This window comes from Electrona antarctica, assembly GCF_951216825.1.
Source record: "Electrona antarctica genome assembly, chromosome: 2".
In the NCBI taxonomy this organism is placed as follows: domain Eukaryota; kingdom Metazoa; phylum Chordata; class Actinopteri; order Myctophiformes; family Myctophidae; genus Electrona; species Electrona antarctica.
This window is the reverse complement of record NC_136807.1, coordinates 58,950,273-58,970,010: the sequence shown is the minus strand read 5'-3', so window position 1 is coordinate 58,970,010 and position 19,738 is coordinate 58,950,273. Positions and strand designations below refer to the sequence as shown.

The 19,738-nt window shown below is 46.3% G+C and overlaps 1 protein-coding gene across 1 annotated transcript; it reads left to right on the top strand.

Moving 5' to 3' along the window:
* Positions 1–3,189: 3,189 nt before the first annotated feature.
* Positions 3,190–18,721, top strand: LOC306934307 (uncharacterized protein; the record flags this gene model as incomplete). Its single annotated transcript, XM_079516878.1, has 18 exons — positions 3,190–3,358; positions 3,515–3,595; positions 3,678–3,731; positions 4,018–4,137; positions 4,229–4,357; positions 4,557–4,697; positions 4,808–4,901; positions 5,002–5,069; positions 5,186–5,275; positions 5,369–5,500; positions 6,200–6,250; positions 7,198–7,293; positions 7,460–7,516; positions 7,860–7,979; positions 8,493–8,546; positions 10,717–10,851; positions 11,013–18,512; positions 18,641–18,721. Exons 1-18 carry the CDS (start codon positions 3,266–3,268, stop codon positions 18,719–18,721), a joined length of 9,096 nt encoding a protein of 3,031 aa, XP_079373004.1. The 5' UTR covers positions 3,190–3,265.
* Positions 18,722–19,738: the final 1,017 nt, after the last annotated feature.

Here is a 19,738-nt window from a genome sequence, read left to right as displayed (position 1 = left end):
GACACTACACTGATCTGGCTAAATCTTTGCTCCTGGTAGGGTGGGGGGGGGGGGCTGTGTGTGTGTTTACTGAGACACTACACTGTCTCGGCATTCTATGATCCTATAGTTTACTGAGACGCTAAACTGTCTCTCTGCATTCTATGATCCTATAGTTTACTGTCTCTCTGCATTCTATGATCCTATAGTTTACTGTCTCTCTGCATTCTATGATCCTATAGTTTACTGAGACACTACACTGATCTGGCTAAATCTTTGCTCCTGGTAGGGTGTGGGTGTGTGTGTGTGTGTGTGTGTGTGTGTGTGTGTGTGTGTGTGTGTGTGTGTGTGTGTGTGTGTGTGTGTGTGTGTGTGTGTGTGTGTGTGTGTGTGTGTGTGTGTGTGTGTGTGTGTGGTAGTAGCTACAAGTGTGTTAGCTAGCTGTAGCTAATGCAATCATTGGCTTTTGCAACCTGTGTGTGTTGCAAGTAGTTGTAGCAGCTACAAGTGTGTTAGCTAGCTGTAGCTTGTGTGTGTGTGTGTGTGTTTACTGAGACGCTACACTGTCTCTGCATTCTATGATCCTATAGTTTACTGTCTCTCTGCATTCTATGATCCTATAGTTTACTGAGACGCTAAACTGTCTCTCTGCATTCTATGATCCTATAGTTTACTGTCTCTCTGCATTCTATGATCCTATAGTTTACTGTCTCTGCATTCTATGATCCTATAGTTTACTGAGACACTACACTGATCTGGCTAAATCTTTGCTCCTGGTACCGTGGGGGGGGGGGGGGGGGGCTGTGTGTGTTTGTTTACTGAGACGCTACACTGTCTCTCTGCATTCTATGATCCTATAGTTTACTGTCTCTCTGCATTCTATGATCCTATAGTTTACTGAGACACTACACTGATCTGGCTAAATCTTTGCTCCTGGTAGGGTGGGGGGGGGGGCTGTGTGTGTGTTTACTGAGACACTACACTGTCTCGGCATTCTATGATCCTATAGTTTACTGAGACGCTAAACTGTCTCTCTGCATTCTATGATCCTATAGTTTACTGTCTCTCTGCATTCTATGATCCTATAGTTTACTGTCTCTCTTCTATGATCCTATAGTTTACTGTCTCTCTGCATTCTATGATCCTATAGTTTACTGAGACACTACACTGATCTGGCTAAATCTTTGCTCCTGGTAGTGTGTGTGTGTGTGTGTGTGTGTGTGTGTGTGTGTGTGTGTGTGTGTGTGTGTGTGTGTGTGTGTGTGTGTGTGTGTGTGTGTGTGTGTGTGTGTGTGTACTGAGACGCTACACTGTCTCTCTGCATTCTATGATCCTATAGTTTACTGTCTCTCTGCATTCTATGATCCTATAGTTTACTGTCTCTCTGCATGCTATGATCCTATTCAGTATTTAAGTCCGACGTCATTTTGTAGTGCTACGTTACGTCCGGGTCCAAGTGGCACCAGCTCCCGTCCGCATCTCATTGTAAATAGAATATCTAAATGCGTGAATCTTTTTCAGAAAGGAAGCCATTGAGGGTTAAAATGGGTCTTAATGCTTCCAACTCGAGTAGAATTATTAATGTTTTGTACAAGTTTCCATGACAAAAAAAAATATGATGTGGAGACAATAAAGACTATTATTATCATTATTATTGAAGGTGGTAACAGTCCATTTGCTCAGTAAAATATTTCGGGGGCATATTTAGAATGTTTGCAGGCTTGAGTATGTTGAATCTAGTTTGCATTAATGAGGATTTAGTTGACACAATGAAATAAAATGGCGATAGTATTCCGTGTGGGGCAGACGGCCTGTCACAGCCAGATTTGGGAGAGCAGCGCAGCTTTGTTGTTGCGAGGAAAGCGGTAAAATGAGACTTTCGTGGTTGTTTTCGTCTCAGATTTAGTCCGACGGAGCGTCACAGTATAACTCTATGGGGACACAAAAGTAGGACCCGGAAGTATCTCAGGAGGGGGCGCTCACGTCACAGCTAAAATACTGAATAGTTTACTGAGACACTACACTGTCTCTGCATTCTATGATCCTATAGTTTACTGAGACGCTACACTGTCTCTCTGCATTCTATGATCCTATAGTTTACTGAGACGCTAAACTGTCTCTCTGCATTCTATGATCCTATAGTTTACTGTCTCTCTGCATTCTATGATCCTATAGTTTACTGTCTCTCTGCATTCTATGATCCTATAGTTTACTGAGACACTACACTGATCTGGCTAAATCTTTGCTCCTGGTAGGGCGCCAGACAGTGACATATGCTTTTAAATCGGCCTTAGCTCTACATGGGTTATCTGCTATTTTCACATTTCTGTTCTTCTTTTAAAACCTCCCTTGGTGGTTTTTACGTTTCAAGACAGGTTGACTGAGTAGAAAAATCACACCTGTGTGAAATGAGCGGTGCAAGTATAGGCTACATGTATTGTTATAGTTACTGTGCTGTGCTGTGCTCTGTACGTGTGCGATATAATATCGGATCGGTTGCAGCACCACTATTCTAAAGGTACAATATGTACCCCCTCAGGTACATATTTAAACTATGTTCAGCAATGGTATAACTATGTACAATGGTATAACCACACACTCCACTCACTTCATTAGGGGTCACACAGAAACAAATACAAGTTTAAGCTGTACACTGTGTGGCAAAGATTTTAGATTTAAAGCAAGAGCTGAAGAGTCACACAGTGACTCAGACAGGGGAAAAGCCCTTTTCTTGTAGTGTTTGTAGTAAAGGCTTTGTTAGCACAAGTCATACAATCACACATGATGACTCATACAGGCGAAAAGCCCCTTTCTTGTATAGTATGTAGTAAAACATAAAACATTCTGAAAACACAATAACTTTATTGAGACTTGGCAGTGTGGCAGACTGCTTAATTAATGCAATATTTTAATGTTTGGTTTGGTTTCCTTCCTCCTGCAGCTGCTGTGGTGGTGTGCGGTAACTCACTCACTCACTCACTCACTCACTCACTCACTCACTCACTCACTCACTCACTCAGTCTCTCACTCACTCGGCCACTCACTCACTCACTCACTCACACACACACACACACACACACACACACACACACACACACACACACACACACACACACACACACACACACACACACACACACACACACACACACACTGTCTGTCTGTCTGTCTGTCTGTCTGTCTGTCTGTCTGTCTGTCTCTCTCTCTTTCTCTCTCCCCCTGTCTCTCTGTCTGTCTGTCTGTCTGTCTGTTTCTCTCTTTCCAACAGGAAGCAGAATCTGACGGCATGCCGCGTACCAAGCGTCAGAGGGCTGCTCGCCAGCGAGAAGTGGAGAAGCAGGAGAAGCGAGTAGCACAGCTCGGCACATCCCCTGGTCAGGTATGTATTGAGCACGTCTCAGTGAGATGTAGTCTTTCACTAACCACGTTGGGTGCATAACTACAATTTCCCCTGTGGGTTCAATTAAGGTCTTATATGATCTAATTTCTCTGTCTTGTCACTTCATGCCTGAGTTCTATTGGTCTTATTTCTTAGAAGGCTAAGTCACCACCTGCGCCAGCTGTTCTGCGGGGGGATGTGGGGAAGACTTCACCGTGTTCGTCACCGGCGCAGAAGGTACAATCAATGCACTGACTTCTGTGGGGATTGTACTGTAATGCAAATCTTCTGTTGACTAACTTGATCTGTAATCACACAGATGGCCAAGCTGAACCTCTCTGCCCTAGCCAGACAGGATACCATGGCTGAACAGGTATATAATATATAGTATATTTTTCCACAATTGTCTGTGTGTGTGTGTGTGTGTGTGTGTGTGTGTGTGTGTGTGTGTGTGTGTGTGTGTGTGTCAGACACACACACACGCACACATTTTGTGTATAATGAGCCACAATTCTATACCAACAATGTGATTTGGGGTAATCAAATATGTTGGGCTATTGTTTTGGCTGTAGAACAATGCGATATGAATGTATCGATATTGAAATATATGCATTGTGCTGCATTGATTTCATACTTTGTTGTTTCCATAACATTTTTAGCTACAGGTCACTGGTACAGGCAGGCGGCATAACACAGCAAAGCAGCATTGGCCAGAGTCCCACGTGCACGCGGGAAAACAGGCCAAGTCTCGTATCCCAGCCGAGTTGTCAAAGAAGAAGGTATCTTTCTTTGCTCATGTGTTAAGTCTTGATGAGTAAATGTGAATGTTGACACAATGAAACATTGATTTTGTTTTTCCTTTGTTGAAAGTTTGCACTTCTTGTTGGTGACTCACATCTGCGAGCCATCGTAGATGGATACGTGACCATGCCAGACAGTGACATATGCTTTGGCATCATGTCCTTCCCTGGTGCGAGGGCAAAGCACCTGGAGGCTGAGGTGTGTTATAGCATTCTCAATATCTCTATTCTATAGTTGACTGATACACATTCGGCATGTTTGAAATTGGTTTGCATGAGTCGGCAGTCTGTAATGAGTTTGTCATGGAAGAACAGGTGATAATCAGGGGTTAATCAAGTTCCGTAGGCTACATTCAATTAATAAATACCACAATGTTCTATGATTTCTTCCACCACAGGTGAAATCCGCTAAGATTCCACACATTCCGGATGTCGTTTGCATTCTCGCAACCAGCAACGACATTGCTGGTAAAACGTTCTCACAAGCGGGGGAGGAATTTCGAAAGCTCTTGGTCACCGCACTTGCTCGCTGGGACAATGTAAGTTAATTCTTAGTCATTTATCTTTCTATTTTTTTATGTTTCAGTATGTACTGTAATGCCTCAAAGGTGTAGTTTTTTAGGAAGAAGCCTTTTTTTTTTTTTATCAGGTCTGTGTTCTGGACTTCCCTCCCCGTCTGAATGTGGACGTTGAACAGGAAATGTGTTTGCGTCAGGAATTCCAGCGCACGGCGGCCTTCTGCGGTAAATAATAAGAATGCATACCCAACCGCTTATGTCTGTTTACGCTGATCCATGCAATACTGTATTATGATTACTACATCATGTTTATTTTATTTAAAAGGTGTCCGTTACATCAGTGCAGTAGAGGCATTCCCGCTCACACAACTGGACTTGTGGTGCAGAGACAACGTAAGTGGAATGTCATGTGGAGAATCTGCATTATTTGCCGATCATATGAATGCAAAAATTCATATCAGATAGAGGGTAATTGAAATATTTATCTGAATGTGTCTTATGTCTGTCAGGTACACTTGAGCGATGACGGTGGTATGCCAATCCTTGCACAGCTGCTGTCGTCTGCTGTTCACGAACAACTGCAGCTGAGAGCAGACCAGGTCCGAGCATTTTAAATCTGAATGAGTAAAATCTAAGATGGCGGAGTTCCTATTTTCCAGCCTGTAAACGTTTTCCTCTGTTTCTATGCACAGGCCAGTGCTAGGAGGACATCACCTTGCCCACAACGCAAGTCTGTAGCTGTGTTGCCACCAGCACCTGTCAGAAGCGTGTATCCCAGGTCTCTTGTCAGCAAAGAAGTGCACGTACCCCGCTCAGCTGCTGCTGTAAGTAGTCGAATCGTGTCACTGCTTCATGGTAAATATCGTAAATGGAGCATTTCAGAGTCTTGCTCAAGGACACTTTGACATTAACTAGCTACTGTATCCCTGAGTCACTGCTGCCCCTTATTGGTTTGTGACAAGGGATACTCTGTTATCATATTAGTTACTTGCACAAGCAGAGCGCACAAGTAATAGTTTTAGTCCAGTGCTTCGATGCGTATGTCGCCATTTGATATGTATGCGCCGTGCCAGCGTATGACGTAATGACTACTTGTGCTTGATATGGCAGTGGTGTCAGATTACATACATGTATACATAGGGGCATTACCTTTAATCCTCCCGACACTAAAACATATCGTCAACATCAAAAACCAATTACACCCTGGCATTGGGTCCTTTAATCCACATCTTTATTACGTCATCATTGAGAGCTAGTTATACCCTGACGTCATATGCTGCTACGATACATACGCATCAAACGGGGCAAGTAACCACAGTATAACGCTAATCAACTTACAAATTACATATACATAGAGGCATTTCCTTTAATCCACCCGACACTGATCGACATATAAGTCACCAGCGGTCGACAGTACTTGCGCTCTGCTTGCGCACTTACTTGTGTGCAACAAGCAAGTAGGCACTCGACAGAGTGCAGTTCTAGTTTACTTTGTGCTCATCAACCTGCATTTCTCCTTTCAGACCAACCAGCCTACCGTTCCTTGGTCGCAGCAGCAGCAGCAGCAGCAGCAGGTTTGTCATCTTTAACCACTGAAACCCTGTATTGTTTTATGGTGGGGAAGACCTGCCCAGTTCAGTGGGCACACCCCATGATGAACAATACTGTATCTGCCTGTGTTGGCAGTACACACTTACTTACGTACTGAATGTTCCAAAGGTTTCCTTATCTTAACATTGATCAACAATACCTGACCACAGTACCTCATTAAAGCAGGTGTGATTCCTGCCTTGATATGTACGACTCGGTACTATAACCAGTTGAGATGAGTGGGAAAAGAGCTGCAAGCTCGTACGGTGTCACAGATGTAAGACAATATGAGCTTGCTATTTTTGAATAGCCAAAGCACAAATGTTACACAGATGTAGTCTAGTGTTTAATTAAAGGCTGGAGGGTTGATCTAATCCTAAACTCCAAACCACACCAATGGGTCGCCAGGCAACGCCTTGCAACCAAATGATTGCAAGTAGACACATGTAGTTGCAAGCCACCATGGAATTGAAACGCTTGGGTTGACAATGTGCCAATGTGCAACAGGCCATATCACACCAACCTTGCTTTAATCCCTGTATGCATGTGTTTAACCCATTGTGACCTGAGATCAGATTCTAAAAGTGTCTTCTACATCCTGACAGTTTTCTGAAAAAGTCGTTCTTCGATTTTCCAAAAATAGCAGACCTACAAGCTCATAGCGCTATGAGCTTGTAGAGCTGCTATTTTTCAATAGCTAAAGCATAACATAATGCTAACACCAAAAGGGGTTCCTCCCCAAAATGGGTTAACCAATGGAGTGTATTAGAAATAGGTTGTGACAACCACTACGTTGGACCTGTTGCAACACAGATTTCCATGTATTCAGAAATAGGTTTTCTTTGACATAGAAGGTTTCCATTTGACAACAGTATTATTGCGGTGTATGATTTAATGCATGGTCACATTTCCTTTCTCTTTTCATCCACAGGTGGACTTGCCAGAGAGTTCCATCCCACTCAACCCTGTCTGGTTTAGCCCTAGCATCTTGGATGCAATGAATGTGGCTGCTCCATCAGGTGGAAAGGTAATTTCATTGAAAAGTTTACATTGTTTTGCGTCTTTGTGTTTTAATGTACACGCATCTAAATAAGTAAAAGGTACACACAGGGTTTGCAGTGTCCACTGTTTGACATTATAAATGTATTGGACAATGTTTGACTATGCATCATTAGCTCTGTTTGTATACACAGGTCAGTCCTAGGACATCACACCGCGAGGTGAGAGTGCCTCATTCACCCGTTGCCACGGTAAGGAGTTTGTAACCTGTAACTCCGACACTGTTTAGTTTTAGCCACAGTCATGTTTTATCATTGTTGTATCATAGTTCAACAAACACAAAATCTCACTTCTGTGAAGTGAAGGGCGCTCTAATCATCCATCATCATTCATCATGTCATTATGGCCAATCACAATATGCGTCCTCACTTTTGTCTTCAATGGTTGTGTTGCTTTTTAGCTAGTGTCGTGTATTACAACTATTATGTGTATGTGTATGTATTATGTGTATGTGTATTACAACTATTCCACAATCTGCAAATGCTAAATGAGTCTGAAACTACACCTGCATCATTAGCTCCGTTTGTATTACAGGTCAGTCGTAGGCCATCGCCCTCCACCTCTCCAGTGACACCACTGCCCGTCAGAAGCGTGTCTCCGAGAGTTATTGTCAGCCGTCAGATCAGCAGACCAGCTCGTTCACCTGTTGCCACAGTAAGGAGTTTGTAACCTGTAACTGTGACGGTTGCATGTGTTTGGTCCGACGTACTAACAGCCCGACAGGCATAAGTCTGACGACCCTACCCCAACCCCTAAACCTAACCTCACAGGAAGCCACGGGTTAGTTTGAACCTGCCACGCATGTCGGGGGCCACGGGTTAGTTTTAACCTAGACTGGAACTCATCTATGCTTTCTATGGCATAGGCAGCTCCCGGCAGGATCCGCCAGGAGAAACTAGACGCAGCTGCAGGACATGAGACTAATTAATTAGGGAGAGAGAGAGGAGTGTGTGCGTGTCAATTTAACAAAGGTGCAGACACATTTTTAACCTGATACATGTTAGTTTTTACCTACCACGCATGTCAGTAGCCACGGGTTAGTTGCAATCGACAACGCATGTTGTGGGACTAATGCCTGTCGTTCTGTTAGTATGTCTGAACAACATATATTTTTATTTAGTTATTTACTTTTATACATCAAACTGCATGTCTTATTTCTCATTACAGACGAGCCAGCCTAGTGTGCAGTCTACTACAAGGGGGCTCGTTCGGGAGCAGCAGGTTTGTCATGTTTTATCATAGTTATGTAAAAACAAAATCACACTTGTCTGAAGTGAGTGGCACTCTAATCAGTTGTTGCGTTTGCATAGAGTAGCCCAGGTGAAAATTATACTTTGTTAATGATTCAAGGTCAAGTTGACCACCTCTCACACACGCGCGCACACGCACACACATACACATGCACGCACTCTGTCTTCCTATTGGCCGGCCTTTACAGAGCCATAACTTTGGTTTGCAACATGCTACAGGCTCGCAATTTGGTCCATAGATGTAGACCACCAATAGGAACGGAGCTGTACTTGCTTAAGCCCCGCCCCCTCTGTATTCCTATTGGCTGGCCTTTACACAGCTATAACCACCAATGGGAATGAGCTGTACTTTTTGCTTAAGCCCCGCCCCCTCTGTCTTCATGTTAGAATGCTAGCATGCTAGCATGTTGGGATGTTAGCATTAGCATGTTAGCATTAACATGTTGGCACATTAGCACATGTTGGCACATTAGCTTGTTAGCATGTTAGCATGTTAGCATTGGCATGTTAGCATTAGCATGTTGGCACTAGCATGTTAGCATGTTAGCATGTTAGCATTAGCACGTTAGCACATGTTAGCATTAGCATGTTAGCACATTAGCACATGTTAGCATTAGCATGTTAACATGTTAGCATTAGCTTGTTAGCATGTTAGCATGTTAGCATTAGCATGTTAGCATGTTAACATTAGCACGTTAGCACATGTTAGCATTAGCATGTTAGCACATGTTAGCATGTTAGCATGTTAGCACTAGCATGTTAGCATTAGCTTGTTAGCATGTTAGCACTAGCATGTTAGCATTATTATGTTAGCATTATTATGTTAGCATTATCATGCTAGCATGTTAGCATGTTAGCATTAGCATGTTAGCATTATTATGTTAGCATTATCATGCTAGCATGTTGGCATTAGCATGTTGGCATTAGCATGTTGGCATTAGCATGTTGGCATTAGCATGTTGGCATTAGCATGTTGGCATTAGCATGTTAGCATTATTATGTTAGCATTATCATGCTAGCATGTTGGCATTAGCATGTTAGCATTAGCATGTTAGCATGATAGCACTAGCATGTTAGCATGCTAGCACTAGCATGTTAGCATTAGCAGGATAGCATTAGCATGTTAGCATGTTAGCATTAGCACGTTAGCACATGTTAGCATTAGCATGTTAGCACATTAACGCATGTTAGCATTAGCATTTAGCATTAGCATGTTAGCATTAGCATGTTAGCATTAGCATGTTAGCACTAGCATGTTAGCACTAGCATGTTATCATGCACGTTATCATTAGCATGTTAGCACTAGCATGTTATCATGCACGTTATCATTAGCATGTTAGCACTAGCACTAGCATGTTAGCACTAGCATGTTAGCATTAGCATGTTAGCATTATTATGTTAGCATTATCATGTTAGCATGTTGGCATTAGCATGTTAGCACATTAGTACATGTTAGCATTAGCATGTTAGCATGTTAGCATTAGCTTGTTAGCATGTTAGCATTAGCATGTTAGCATTAGCATGTTAGCACTAGCATGTTATCATGCACGTTATCATTAGCATGTTAGCACTAGCATGTTAGCACTAGCATGTTATCATGCATGCTAGCATTAGCATGTTAGCATGCATGTTAGCACTAGCATGTTATCATGCATGCTAGCATTAGCATGTTAGCATTATTATGTTAGCATTATCATGCTAGCATGTTGGCATTAGCATGTTAGCATTAGCATGTTAGCATGATAGCACTAGCATGTTAGCATGATAGCACTAGCATGTTAGCACTAGCATGTTACCATGTTAGCATGTTAGATAGTATGTTAGCATTAGCATGCTAGCATGTTAGCATGTTAGCATTAGCATGTTTGCATGGTAATGTTAGTATGTTAGCATTGGCATGTTAGCACTAGCATGTTAGCATTAGCATGTTAACATTAGCATGTTAGCACATTAGCACATGTTAGCATTATCATGTTAGCATGTTAGCATTATAATTTTTGCCTTAGCATGTTAGCATTAGCATGTTAGCATCAGCATGTTAGAATTAGCATGTCAACATGCTAACATGCATGCTAACATGCAGCCAATATTATATTACCATTATCATTGATGTGTATGATTTGACGTACTTTGCTCCACAGGTGGACTTGGCTGAGTGTTCCATCCGACCAGATCCTGTGTCTTTTCCCCGTGACTTCTCAGATGCGATGGATGCTGCCGTCCGATCCCATGTTTCCAGCTATGTGGGTCGCCCAGCTATTCCATGTGGCAGCGAGGTAATTTGGATGCAATGTTTATGTTGACATTGAAGCGTTTTAAAAAGTTTCTCTCCCTTTCTGACCCAGATAAATTGGTAAAATCTAAGAATGTTTATACTGTCCAAGAGGCGCTATGTCAAATGGTGATGAAACGGTTTGTGTGCTCTTGCTTACATCAGATGTCCCCTGTTGAACGTCGGGAGAAGAGTGCGGTGAGGCAGAGTCAGCAGCCTGTGCAGTCAGTGAGGGCAAGCATCTGTCAAGCGGACATAACCTACATCAACCCCTATAAGCCTTGGCTAGGCAAGTTGAACAGTCAGTGCACCTGCATGGCGCTCACCTTTCTGGCTTTCCACACTGATGGAGTGCGTTTCGACACATCCTCCCTTGACAAAGTGCTTTATCAGGGAGATGATCTCTACAAAGACAATATACGCCACCTTTTTGTGGAAAACCATGAAGCAAAGCTTACGTTCAGGAATCTGACCATAGAGGAGATGCCAAAACAGGTTGTCGTTGAGAGCAATTTCTACAGTGTCAATATGTGGTATGTGAAAGTTGGTTATGTGAACCCATCAGCCAAACACCACACTAACATACCTAAGGATATGCTGTTTCTGGAGCAGGAACTGAAGTGCCTGTCGCAAGAGGTCACCCGTGCTTTCCTGATTGTAAGTCCCGAATGCTTTGCAGTGTTCCGTGACACATCAGGACGTTATGGCGTTTTTGACTCCCATTCGAGATCTGCGACAGGTTTGCCGATGCCTGAAGGAAAAGCTATTCTACTGACGTTCCAAGATCTGAGTGGTTTGGTCCGCCACTTTGACATGCTTTTCAAAGAGCGTTCTCCTTTAGCGCGGTATGAGTTTGTGCCTGTTTCATTTGACCATCACTCCAGCGACGCTCCTGGACCGTCAACAAATGTGACACGTGCGCAAGCTCCTGCAACAATCGACCATGGCTCCAGCGAGATTACTGCAACGTCAACAAGTGTGACAAGCACACCAGCTACTGCAGCAATCGACCATGTCTCCAGCAAGACTCCTGCACCGTCAACACATGTGACAATTAGAGCAGCAGTACCAACAGTGCGGAGCAACAGGTGGCATGCAAAGCAGGGTCTGCAGCGAGCACCACAATTGGTGAGTGCCACTATGTGTCAAGGTGACATACGCACCAATCCTGAGTCAGAGAGGTCAAACACTCAGTGCACCTGCATGGCTCTCACCTTTCTTGCCTACCACAATGAGGGAGTTGGTTTTGACACGGCCTGCCTTGACAAAGTGCTTGTCCAGGGAGATGTTCTCTACGAAGACACAATACAGCATCTGCATTTGGACAATACGCATCAGTCAGATCTCTTGACCATGGAGCAGTTGCCAAATCGGGTCTTCGGCGAGAACAGTGTTTACACCGTTCGCATGGACATGTCAGACCTGAAAGTTGGTCCCTTGAACAAAACAAAAGGAAAGAATTACTCCCTTGCCAAACAGCTGCAGTGCCTGTCAAATGATCTCACCCATGCAGTGTTGATGGTTCATCCTGAATGCTTTGCAGTGTTTCGGGACAGATCAGGACGCTACGGATTGTTTGATTCACACTCAAGAAATGACTGGGGTATGCCAATATCTGGAGGAAAAGCAATTATGTTGACTTTCCAAAACGTGACTGACTTGGCCTGCCACTTGCGCCTGGTCCTCAAAGGCCGTCCTACTCATGCGTCATATGAGCTCTTGCCTGTTGTCTTTGAAATTGACCAGACACCAGTGGCACCACCTCACAGTGTGCCCTCCCTTGACCACGGCTCCAGTGAGGCACCAGCGGCACCACCTCACAGTGTGCCCTTCTTTGACCACGGCTCCAGTGAGACTCCAGCATATCATCTTTACAAACTAAATAAAGAAAGGCGAATAAAGAATCAGCGGAAACTTGTGCAGAAACAACATGAGTACAAGAATGAATCCAGGACCACACGCTGGCTCACTGATGCTGGATTCCGTGAAACACATAAAGCCTTCATGAAAAACTATTGGAAAAAGAGATGGAACACTGATGCTGATTTTCGTGAAAAACGGCAGCAGAAGCAGACAAATAGATGGCGCACCGATGCTGTTTTCCGTGAATCACACAAAAAGAAGCAGAACAACAGATGGAGCACCGATGCTGTTTTCCGTGAATCACGCAAACGGAAGCAGAACAACAGATGGAGCACCGATGCGGTTTTCCGTGAATCACGCAAAAAGAAGCAGAACAACAGATGGAGCACCGATGCTGTTTTCCGTGAATCACACAAACAGAAGCACCATCAAAGATATCACAATGAAGCTGAATTCAGGCGGCGCCATATACAACTGTGCACCAAGAACAAGATGGAGAGACTCGCAGCAGATACTATACTCCGTATCCACCACAAGTTGCAGTGTGCTATGAGACTAAAGAGGAAATCCATACATATTGCAAACCGCCAGTCTCTACGTGAAATGGAAGCTCTTATGAAAGTTCACATGTCGAAATTCCGAGAACGGATTAAATTAGGGCCCACATTTGTGTGTACGGTGTGCCACAGAGTTTTGTTCGGCAATCAGGTCCTATGGTGCAACAGGGCAAAGTACCTCAAATTAAACCCACACCTGGTAACTGCTTGCTTGACAGCCAAGTATGTGCACATATGTGACTGTGAATGCTCAGCCCCGTGTGACGTTGCAAATGAGAGAAAACAGGAGTATATCTGCTACAGCTGTGACGACAACCTAACAAAAGGGAGGATGCCATGCATAGCAGCTGCTAATAAGCTGGAACCAGCACCCATTCCCCTAGAGCTGCAACTGTTGAATTACCTGGAAAGGCAGCTAATCGCAAAGTACATACCCTTTGCTAAAATTATTTCGTTGCCGAAAGGACGGCAAAGGGCAGTGCATGGTCCAGTTGTGTGTGTACCGTCGGAAGTGGAAGCCACGGTTAATGCTCTGCCGAGGTCCAGACATGAAGACCAGCTGTTGCAGGTTAAGCTGAAGCGGAACATCAAGTACAAGGGATATCAGCACTTCCACACGGTGAACATGACAGATGTGCTGGCGGCACTGAGGAAACTGAAAGTGACTCATCCGGAATACCGTGACATAGTCATTAATGATAATGCCACGTTTGACCGCCTCCAGGATGAACTGTCAGTCGATGAGGAAGATGCGCAAGAGGCTGTGTCACCTGTTGCTGACACAACAGGTGAACAGCCGTCTAGCGAACAGCAGTCTAGCGAACAGCAGTCTAGCGAACAGGAGGAACTTAGACCCGGTCTGATCTTTGACTCTTGCATGCAGCCTCCTGACATCGCACAGGAAATCCTATCGTACGGTGAGGGGGTATTCAGCATCGCTCCAGCCCAAGGAAACAGACCTGTGGGTATTTTCACCGTCCCCAAGCTTGAAAGCATGGCCTTTCCCGTGCAGTTCTCAACCGGAGAGAATACATTAGATGAGGTCAGAGACATCAAATTGTCCCCAAGTAGGTACTTCAATGCGAGGCTCCTTTCTGTCGATACCCGCTTTGCCACCGACCAAACCTACCTCTTCTTTGCGCAGTTTGTGACAGAAACGCAGCAGGCTACCAACAGCATGTCCATCCAGACGCGGAAGGGGAAAAGATATACCAGGGACGGAAGAACGCTGTCAAACAAAATGCTTCAGGACAAAAACGAGGTAGTGAAGCTCGTCCGTAACAGGGATGCGACGCGCTTCATGCAGCCCCTCAGAGGCACTCCGGCGTTCTGGAGCAGAGCGCTTAAAGATCTCCACGCTATGTGCAGACAGCTCGGAAAGCCCAACTGGTTCATCACATTGAGTGCCGCGGAGATGAGGTGGCCAGAAGTCATTAAGGCCATCAAAGCACAACAAGGTGAACAAGGGGACTTCTCAGAGCTAGACTGGGTTGCAAAATGCGACATTCTCCGGAGCAACCCTGTCACTCTCATGCGATTGTTTGAAAAGAGAGTGGACGCAGCCGTCGCTTTTTTGCTGTCGCCTGCACATCCAGTCGGTAAAGTGGAGGATTACTTCTATCGCGTGGAGTTCCAGGCTCGTGGTAGCCCCCACATACACATGATGGTTTGGGTCAAGAATGCACCAGATGCTGAGGATCCTGGTGTTGACGACTTCATAAACAAGTACGTCAGTTGCAGGATGCCTGACCAGTATGCAGACCCCGAGCTCCACAAAATCGTGTCTGAAGTTCAAGTTCACAGCCGGAACCACTCCAGGTCATGCAAGAAAGGAAATGTGACTTGTCGATTTGGGTTCCCCAAACTACCCATGGACGAAACTATCATCGCACTTCCTCGTCTCCTGTCCTCAGATGATGACGATGACGGTCAGAAAGACAACAGCGGCAGTGGCCAGAAAGCTAAAGGCAAAAGGCGAAAAGGCTCGCGGAAAGAGACATTGAAACAAAAGGAGGCCAAGGAAAAGCTGGCACCACTGAGAGACATGCTCAATGACCCTGAAGCCTCATTCAGGGATTTGCCAGAACTGCTCAAGAAATGCAACCTTACTCGGGGGCGGTATCTGCAATTTGTCTTTGACCTTAGCACTGTACCGCAAGTTCACCTGAGGCGTCATCCTGATGAGTGCTGGATAAATGCGTACAATCCCCATCTGCTGCGAGTGTGGGACGCCAACATGGACATCCAGTATATACTAGACGATGCATCTTGTGCCCAGTACATGATGGCTTACGTGGCGAAACCGGAACACGAGATGTCCGAGCTCCTCAGCGCAGTCGTTGCGGACGCGCGCAAGTCTAATCCGGACGCCAAAGAAATGGATGAAATGAAGCACATCATGCACACATACGTTCAGCACAGAGAGGTCAGCGCTCAGGAGTCTGTCGCGCGTGTATGCAGTCTCCCGCTTAAAAAGTGCACGCGTCAGGTCATTTTCCTACAGACTGATGAGGATGGCCTGAGAATGAGTCAGCCCATGAGTAAACTGAAGGAGATGGACCCAGACGCAGAAGATGTGTGGATGTCAGGCATTCCCGAGAAGTACTTGAACAGACCAGACGAGCCGGAGTTCGAATACATGTGTCTTGCTGAGTTTGCGTCCGAATACAGGGTTCTGGCCAGCACAAGCAAATTGCAGAATGCACTGCCCCTGCAGAACGACATGGGGTATGTTCAGAAAAGGACCAACCTTGAAAGAGTCGCCGTTATTCGCTTCACTCGATTCTCCGAGCAGAAAAACAAGGAGAAGTACTACAGAGGGATGCTGAAACTGTACTTTCCACACAGAGCAGACAGGGAACTGAAAGGCGAGACCCATACCACGTATGAGCAGTTCTACGAACATGATCTTGCCAGGACAAGGATTGGATTCCGCGTCCGTGTGAAGGAGATTGTGGATAAGAACAAGGACTTATATGAAGGGCGGGGGAGAATTGTGGATCAGGTACTGGACACGCTTGCGGAAGAAGGAGCAGTTTTCAATGCGTGGAACACTTTTGCGCCAGAGGTCGAGGTCGACCGTTTGGAGTGCATCAGCCTTCGGAAACCCAGCGATCCCCACGAGCGACAAGAGCGAGACGAGGTTCCCGAATACCAAGTCCATCCCGACGCCAGTAAAGCGATGCCAGTGATCGATGCTCCCGAATTGAGCCCGGACTATGTCAGGAGCATGTACCGGAGCCTCAACGAAACGCAAGCGTCCATCTTCTACACCGTGCGTCAATGGTGTTTGAAGCGCGTCTTGCGTGACGACCCTGAGCCCTTTCTTTATTTCATCTCTGGGGGTGCTGGCTGTGGCAAATCCCATGTCATCAAGTGCATTTATCAGGAGGGTACCAAGATTCTCCGCCAACTGCCCAGTTATCGCAACGAAGCAGACATGACCCAGCCCTTGGTGCTGCTGTCAGCGTTTACCGGCACTGCGGCTTTCAACATCAATGGACGAACCCTGCACTCCTTGCTGAAGCTGCCGAGAAGTTTGAAGGAACAGTATGTTTCACTTGGAAATGCACTGGACGACGTGAGAGGGGTATTGGCCCACGCCGAGATCTTGATCATTGATGAGATATCCATGGTCTCCCAGGAGCTCTTTAACTTTGTCAACTTGCGATTGCAGCAGATCAAGGGCAACAGGAAACCCTTTGGTGGCATGTCTGTCCTCGCAGTTGGAGACTTCTACCAGCTGCCACCCGTTGGTAATAGCAAAGCGCTCTGCATTGTCAACGAGGCTGTGCCAGGTGTCTGGGCAGATTTTCAGATGGTCGACCTTACCGAGATCATGCGTCAGAAAGATGATCTCATTTTCGCCGAACTCTTGAACAGGCTGAGAGTAAAGGGGAAGGCGGACGCTCTGAGTGCCCACGACAGTTGTCTGCTCGCACAGGCTGTGGCTGAAAGCAAAGACTGCCCACGTGATGTCCTTCATATCTTTGCGACAAACAAGGAGGTCGATGCCCACAACGATGTGGTCATCACCGAGCTCGGCACCCAGATTTCCACGATTCAAGCTCAAGATTATCGGAAGTACGGAAACTCCGAAGACATGACGCCGCTGGTCTGTCCCTTCAGAGGCAACTCGAGGGAGTTGCCGTCAACCTTCCAAGCTGCTGAAGGAGCGCGAGTCATGGTCATCAGGAATCTAGACGTTGAAGATGGGATGGTAAACGGGACCTTTGGAACAATAGCCAACATTGTCACAACCACTGCAAACGGGCAGACCGTTGTGGATTTGCTTGGCCTCCAACTGGACAATCCCACGGCAGGTCGGACGTTCCGCAGGAAGATTCAAGGGCCAACTGATGACCTGGTGTACATCGAAAGGTTTGAGGAGAGACTGACCAAATCAACGGTGGTGCGACGGCAGTTTCCCATCAAACTTGCCTTTGGGTGTACAGCCCACAAAGTGCAAGGCATGACCATGGATTATGCAGTGGTGTCTCTGAAGCACATCTTTCAACCCGGAATGGCCTATGTCGCCCTGAGCCGAACAACCTCCCTTCAAGGGCTCAAAATCACAGACTTCAACGAGAAGAAGATTTATGCCAACCCAGACATAAAGGCGGCAATGGAGAGCATGACTCGTGCTTCGTTCCAAATGACGAGACCACTGTTGCACTTTGTCAAGTCAGCAGACAACATCGGCCCGACGTTGACCATCGTGCATCACAACGCACAGGGGCTAATGTCGCACATTGGGGACGTGAAAGCGCACCACGAATTCAGACACGCCGATGTGTTGTGCATGACAGAGACCCATTTGACTGGATCCTCCGTTCCCCCTGGCATCGAGCTGGAGGGATACCATGTGTTTGCACGCAACAGACACGTGTCGTACACCAACACTAAGGACATTGCTACAGAAAGGGGAGGTGGAGTCGCGGTCTACTACAGAAGTAGTCTTCTAGCAGACGCCCGGAGGGCCGTTCACAATGTCACCGATCTCGAGTTTGCAGTCGTCAGAGTTGAGGCCCCAGTCAAAGCGCTCATAGCCACTGTCTACAGACCCCCCAAATACAGGAAAAGCGCCTTTTGTCTCAACCTTGGCCGCCTCTTGGAATCCTTGGCCTTGATGGACTGCCAGCCTGTTGTTGTCTGTGGAGACTTCAATGAGGACCTGCTCAAGACGGACCGGAAACTAGTTAAGGAGGAGTTTGAGTCCAAAGGCTACAGCCAGCTGATCTCCACTGCAACAACCGAAAATAATACCCTGATTGATCACATCTACATATCACAACCAGGGTATTGCCTTCAGTCGGGTGTACTGCACACATACTACAGTTATCACGATGCCGTCTACTGCGTGTTGACTTCAAGCCGGCCATCAGCATGCTAAATGACCCATCCGCCTCGCCTGTCAGTCACATGCCAGCAAGCCCACCGACAGCCGTCACATGAAAGCCAGCCATCAGCCGTCCATCAGCCTGCCACCGTAAAGCTCAACGACAGCTGAGGAACAAATCGGAAGACCCAAGGGATCTCTAGGTCTCCATCGTCACTCCCAGTCATCCGGGTTCTCCATACATCTGGCCAGTTTGTTCCCCATATTGCCTTTCACCATGCGCTGGCTCATACTACAGTTATCACAATGCCATATACTGCGTGTTGACTTCAAGCCAGCCATCAGCATCCCAAACGACCCATCCGCCAGTCAGTCACATGCCAGCAAGCCCACCCGACAGCCTGTCAGTCACATCACATCACAGCCAGCCATTAACCGTCCATCAGCCTGCCACCGTAAAGCTCAACGACAGCTGAGGAACAAATCGGAAGACCCAAGGGATCTCTAGGTCTCCATCGTCACTCCCAGTCATCCGGGTTCTCCATACATCTGGCCAGTTTGTTCCCCATATTGCCTTTCACCATGCGCTGCCATATACTGCGTGTTGACTTCAAGCCAGCCATCAGCATCCCAAACGACCCATCCGCCAGTCAGTCACATGCCAGCAAGCCCACCCGACAGCCTGTCAGTCACATCACATCACAGCCAGCCATTAACCGTCCATCAGCCTGCCACCGTAAAGCTCAACGACAGCTGAGGAACAAATCGGAAGACCCAAGGGATCTCTAGGTCTCCATCGTCACTCCCAGTCATCCGGGTTCTCCATACATCTGGCCAGTTTGTTCCCCATATTGCCTGTCACCATGCGCTGGCTCATACTACAGTTATCACGATGCCGTATACTGCGTGTTGACTTCAAGCCAGCCATCAGCATCCCAAACGACCCATCCGCCAGTCAGTCACATGCCAGCAAGCCCACCCGACAGCCTGTCAGTCACATCACATCACAGCCAGCCATTAACCGTCCATCAGCCTGCCACCGTAAAGCTCAACGACAGCTGAGGAACAAATCGGAAGACCCAAGGGATCTCTAGGTCTCCATCGTCACTCCCAGTCATCCGGGTTCTCCATAC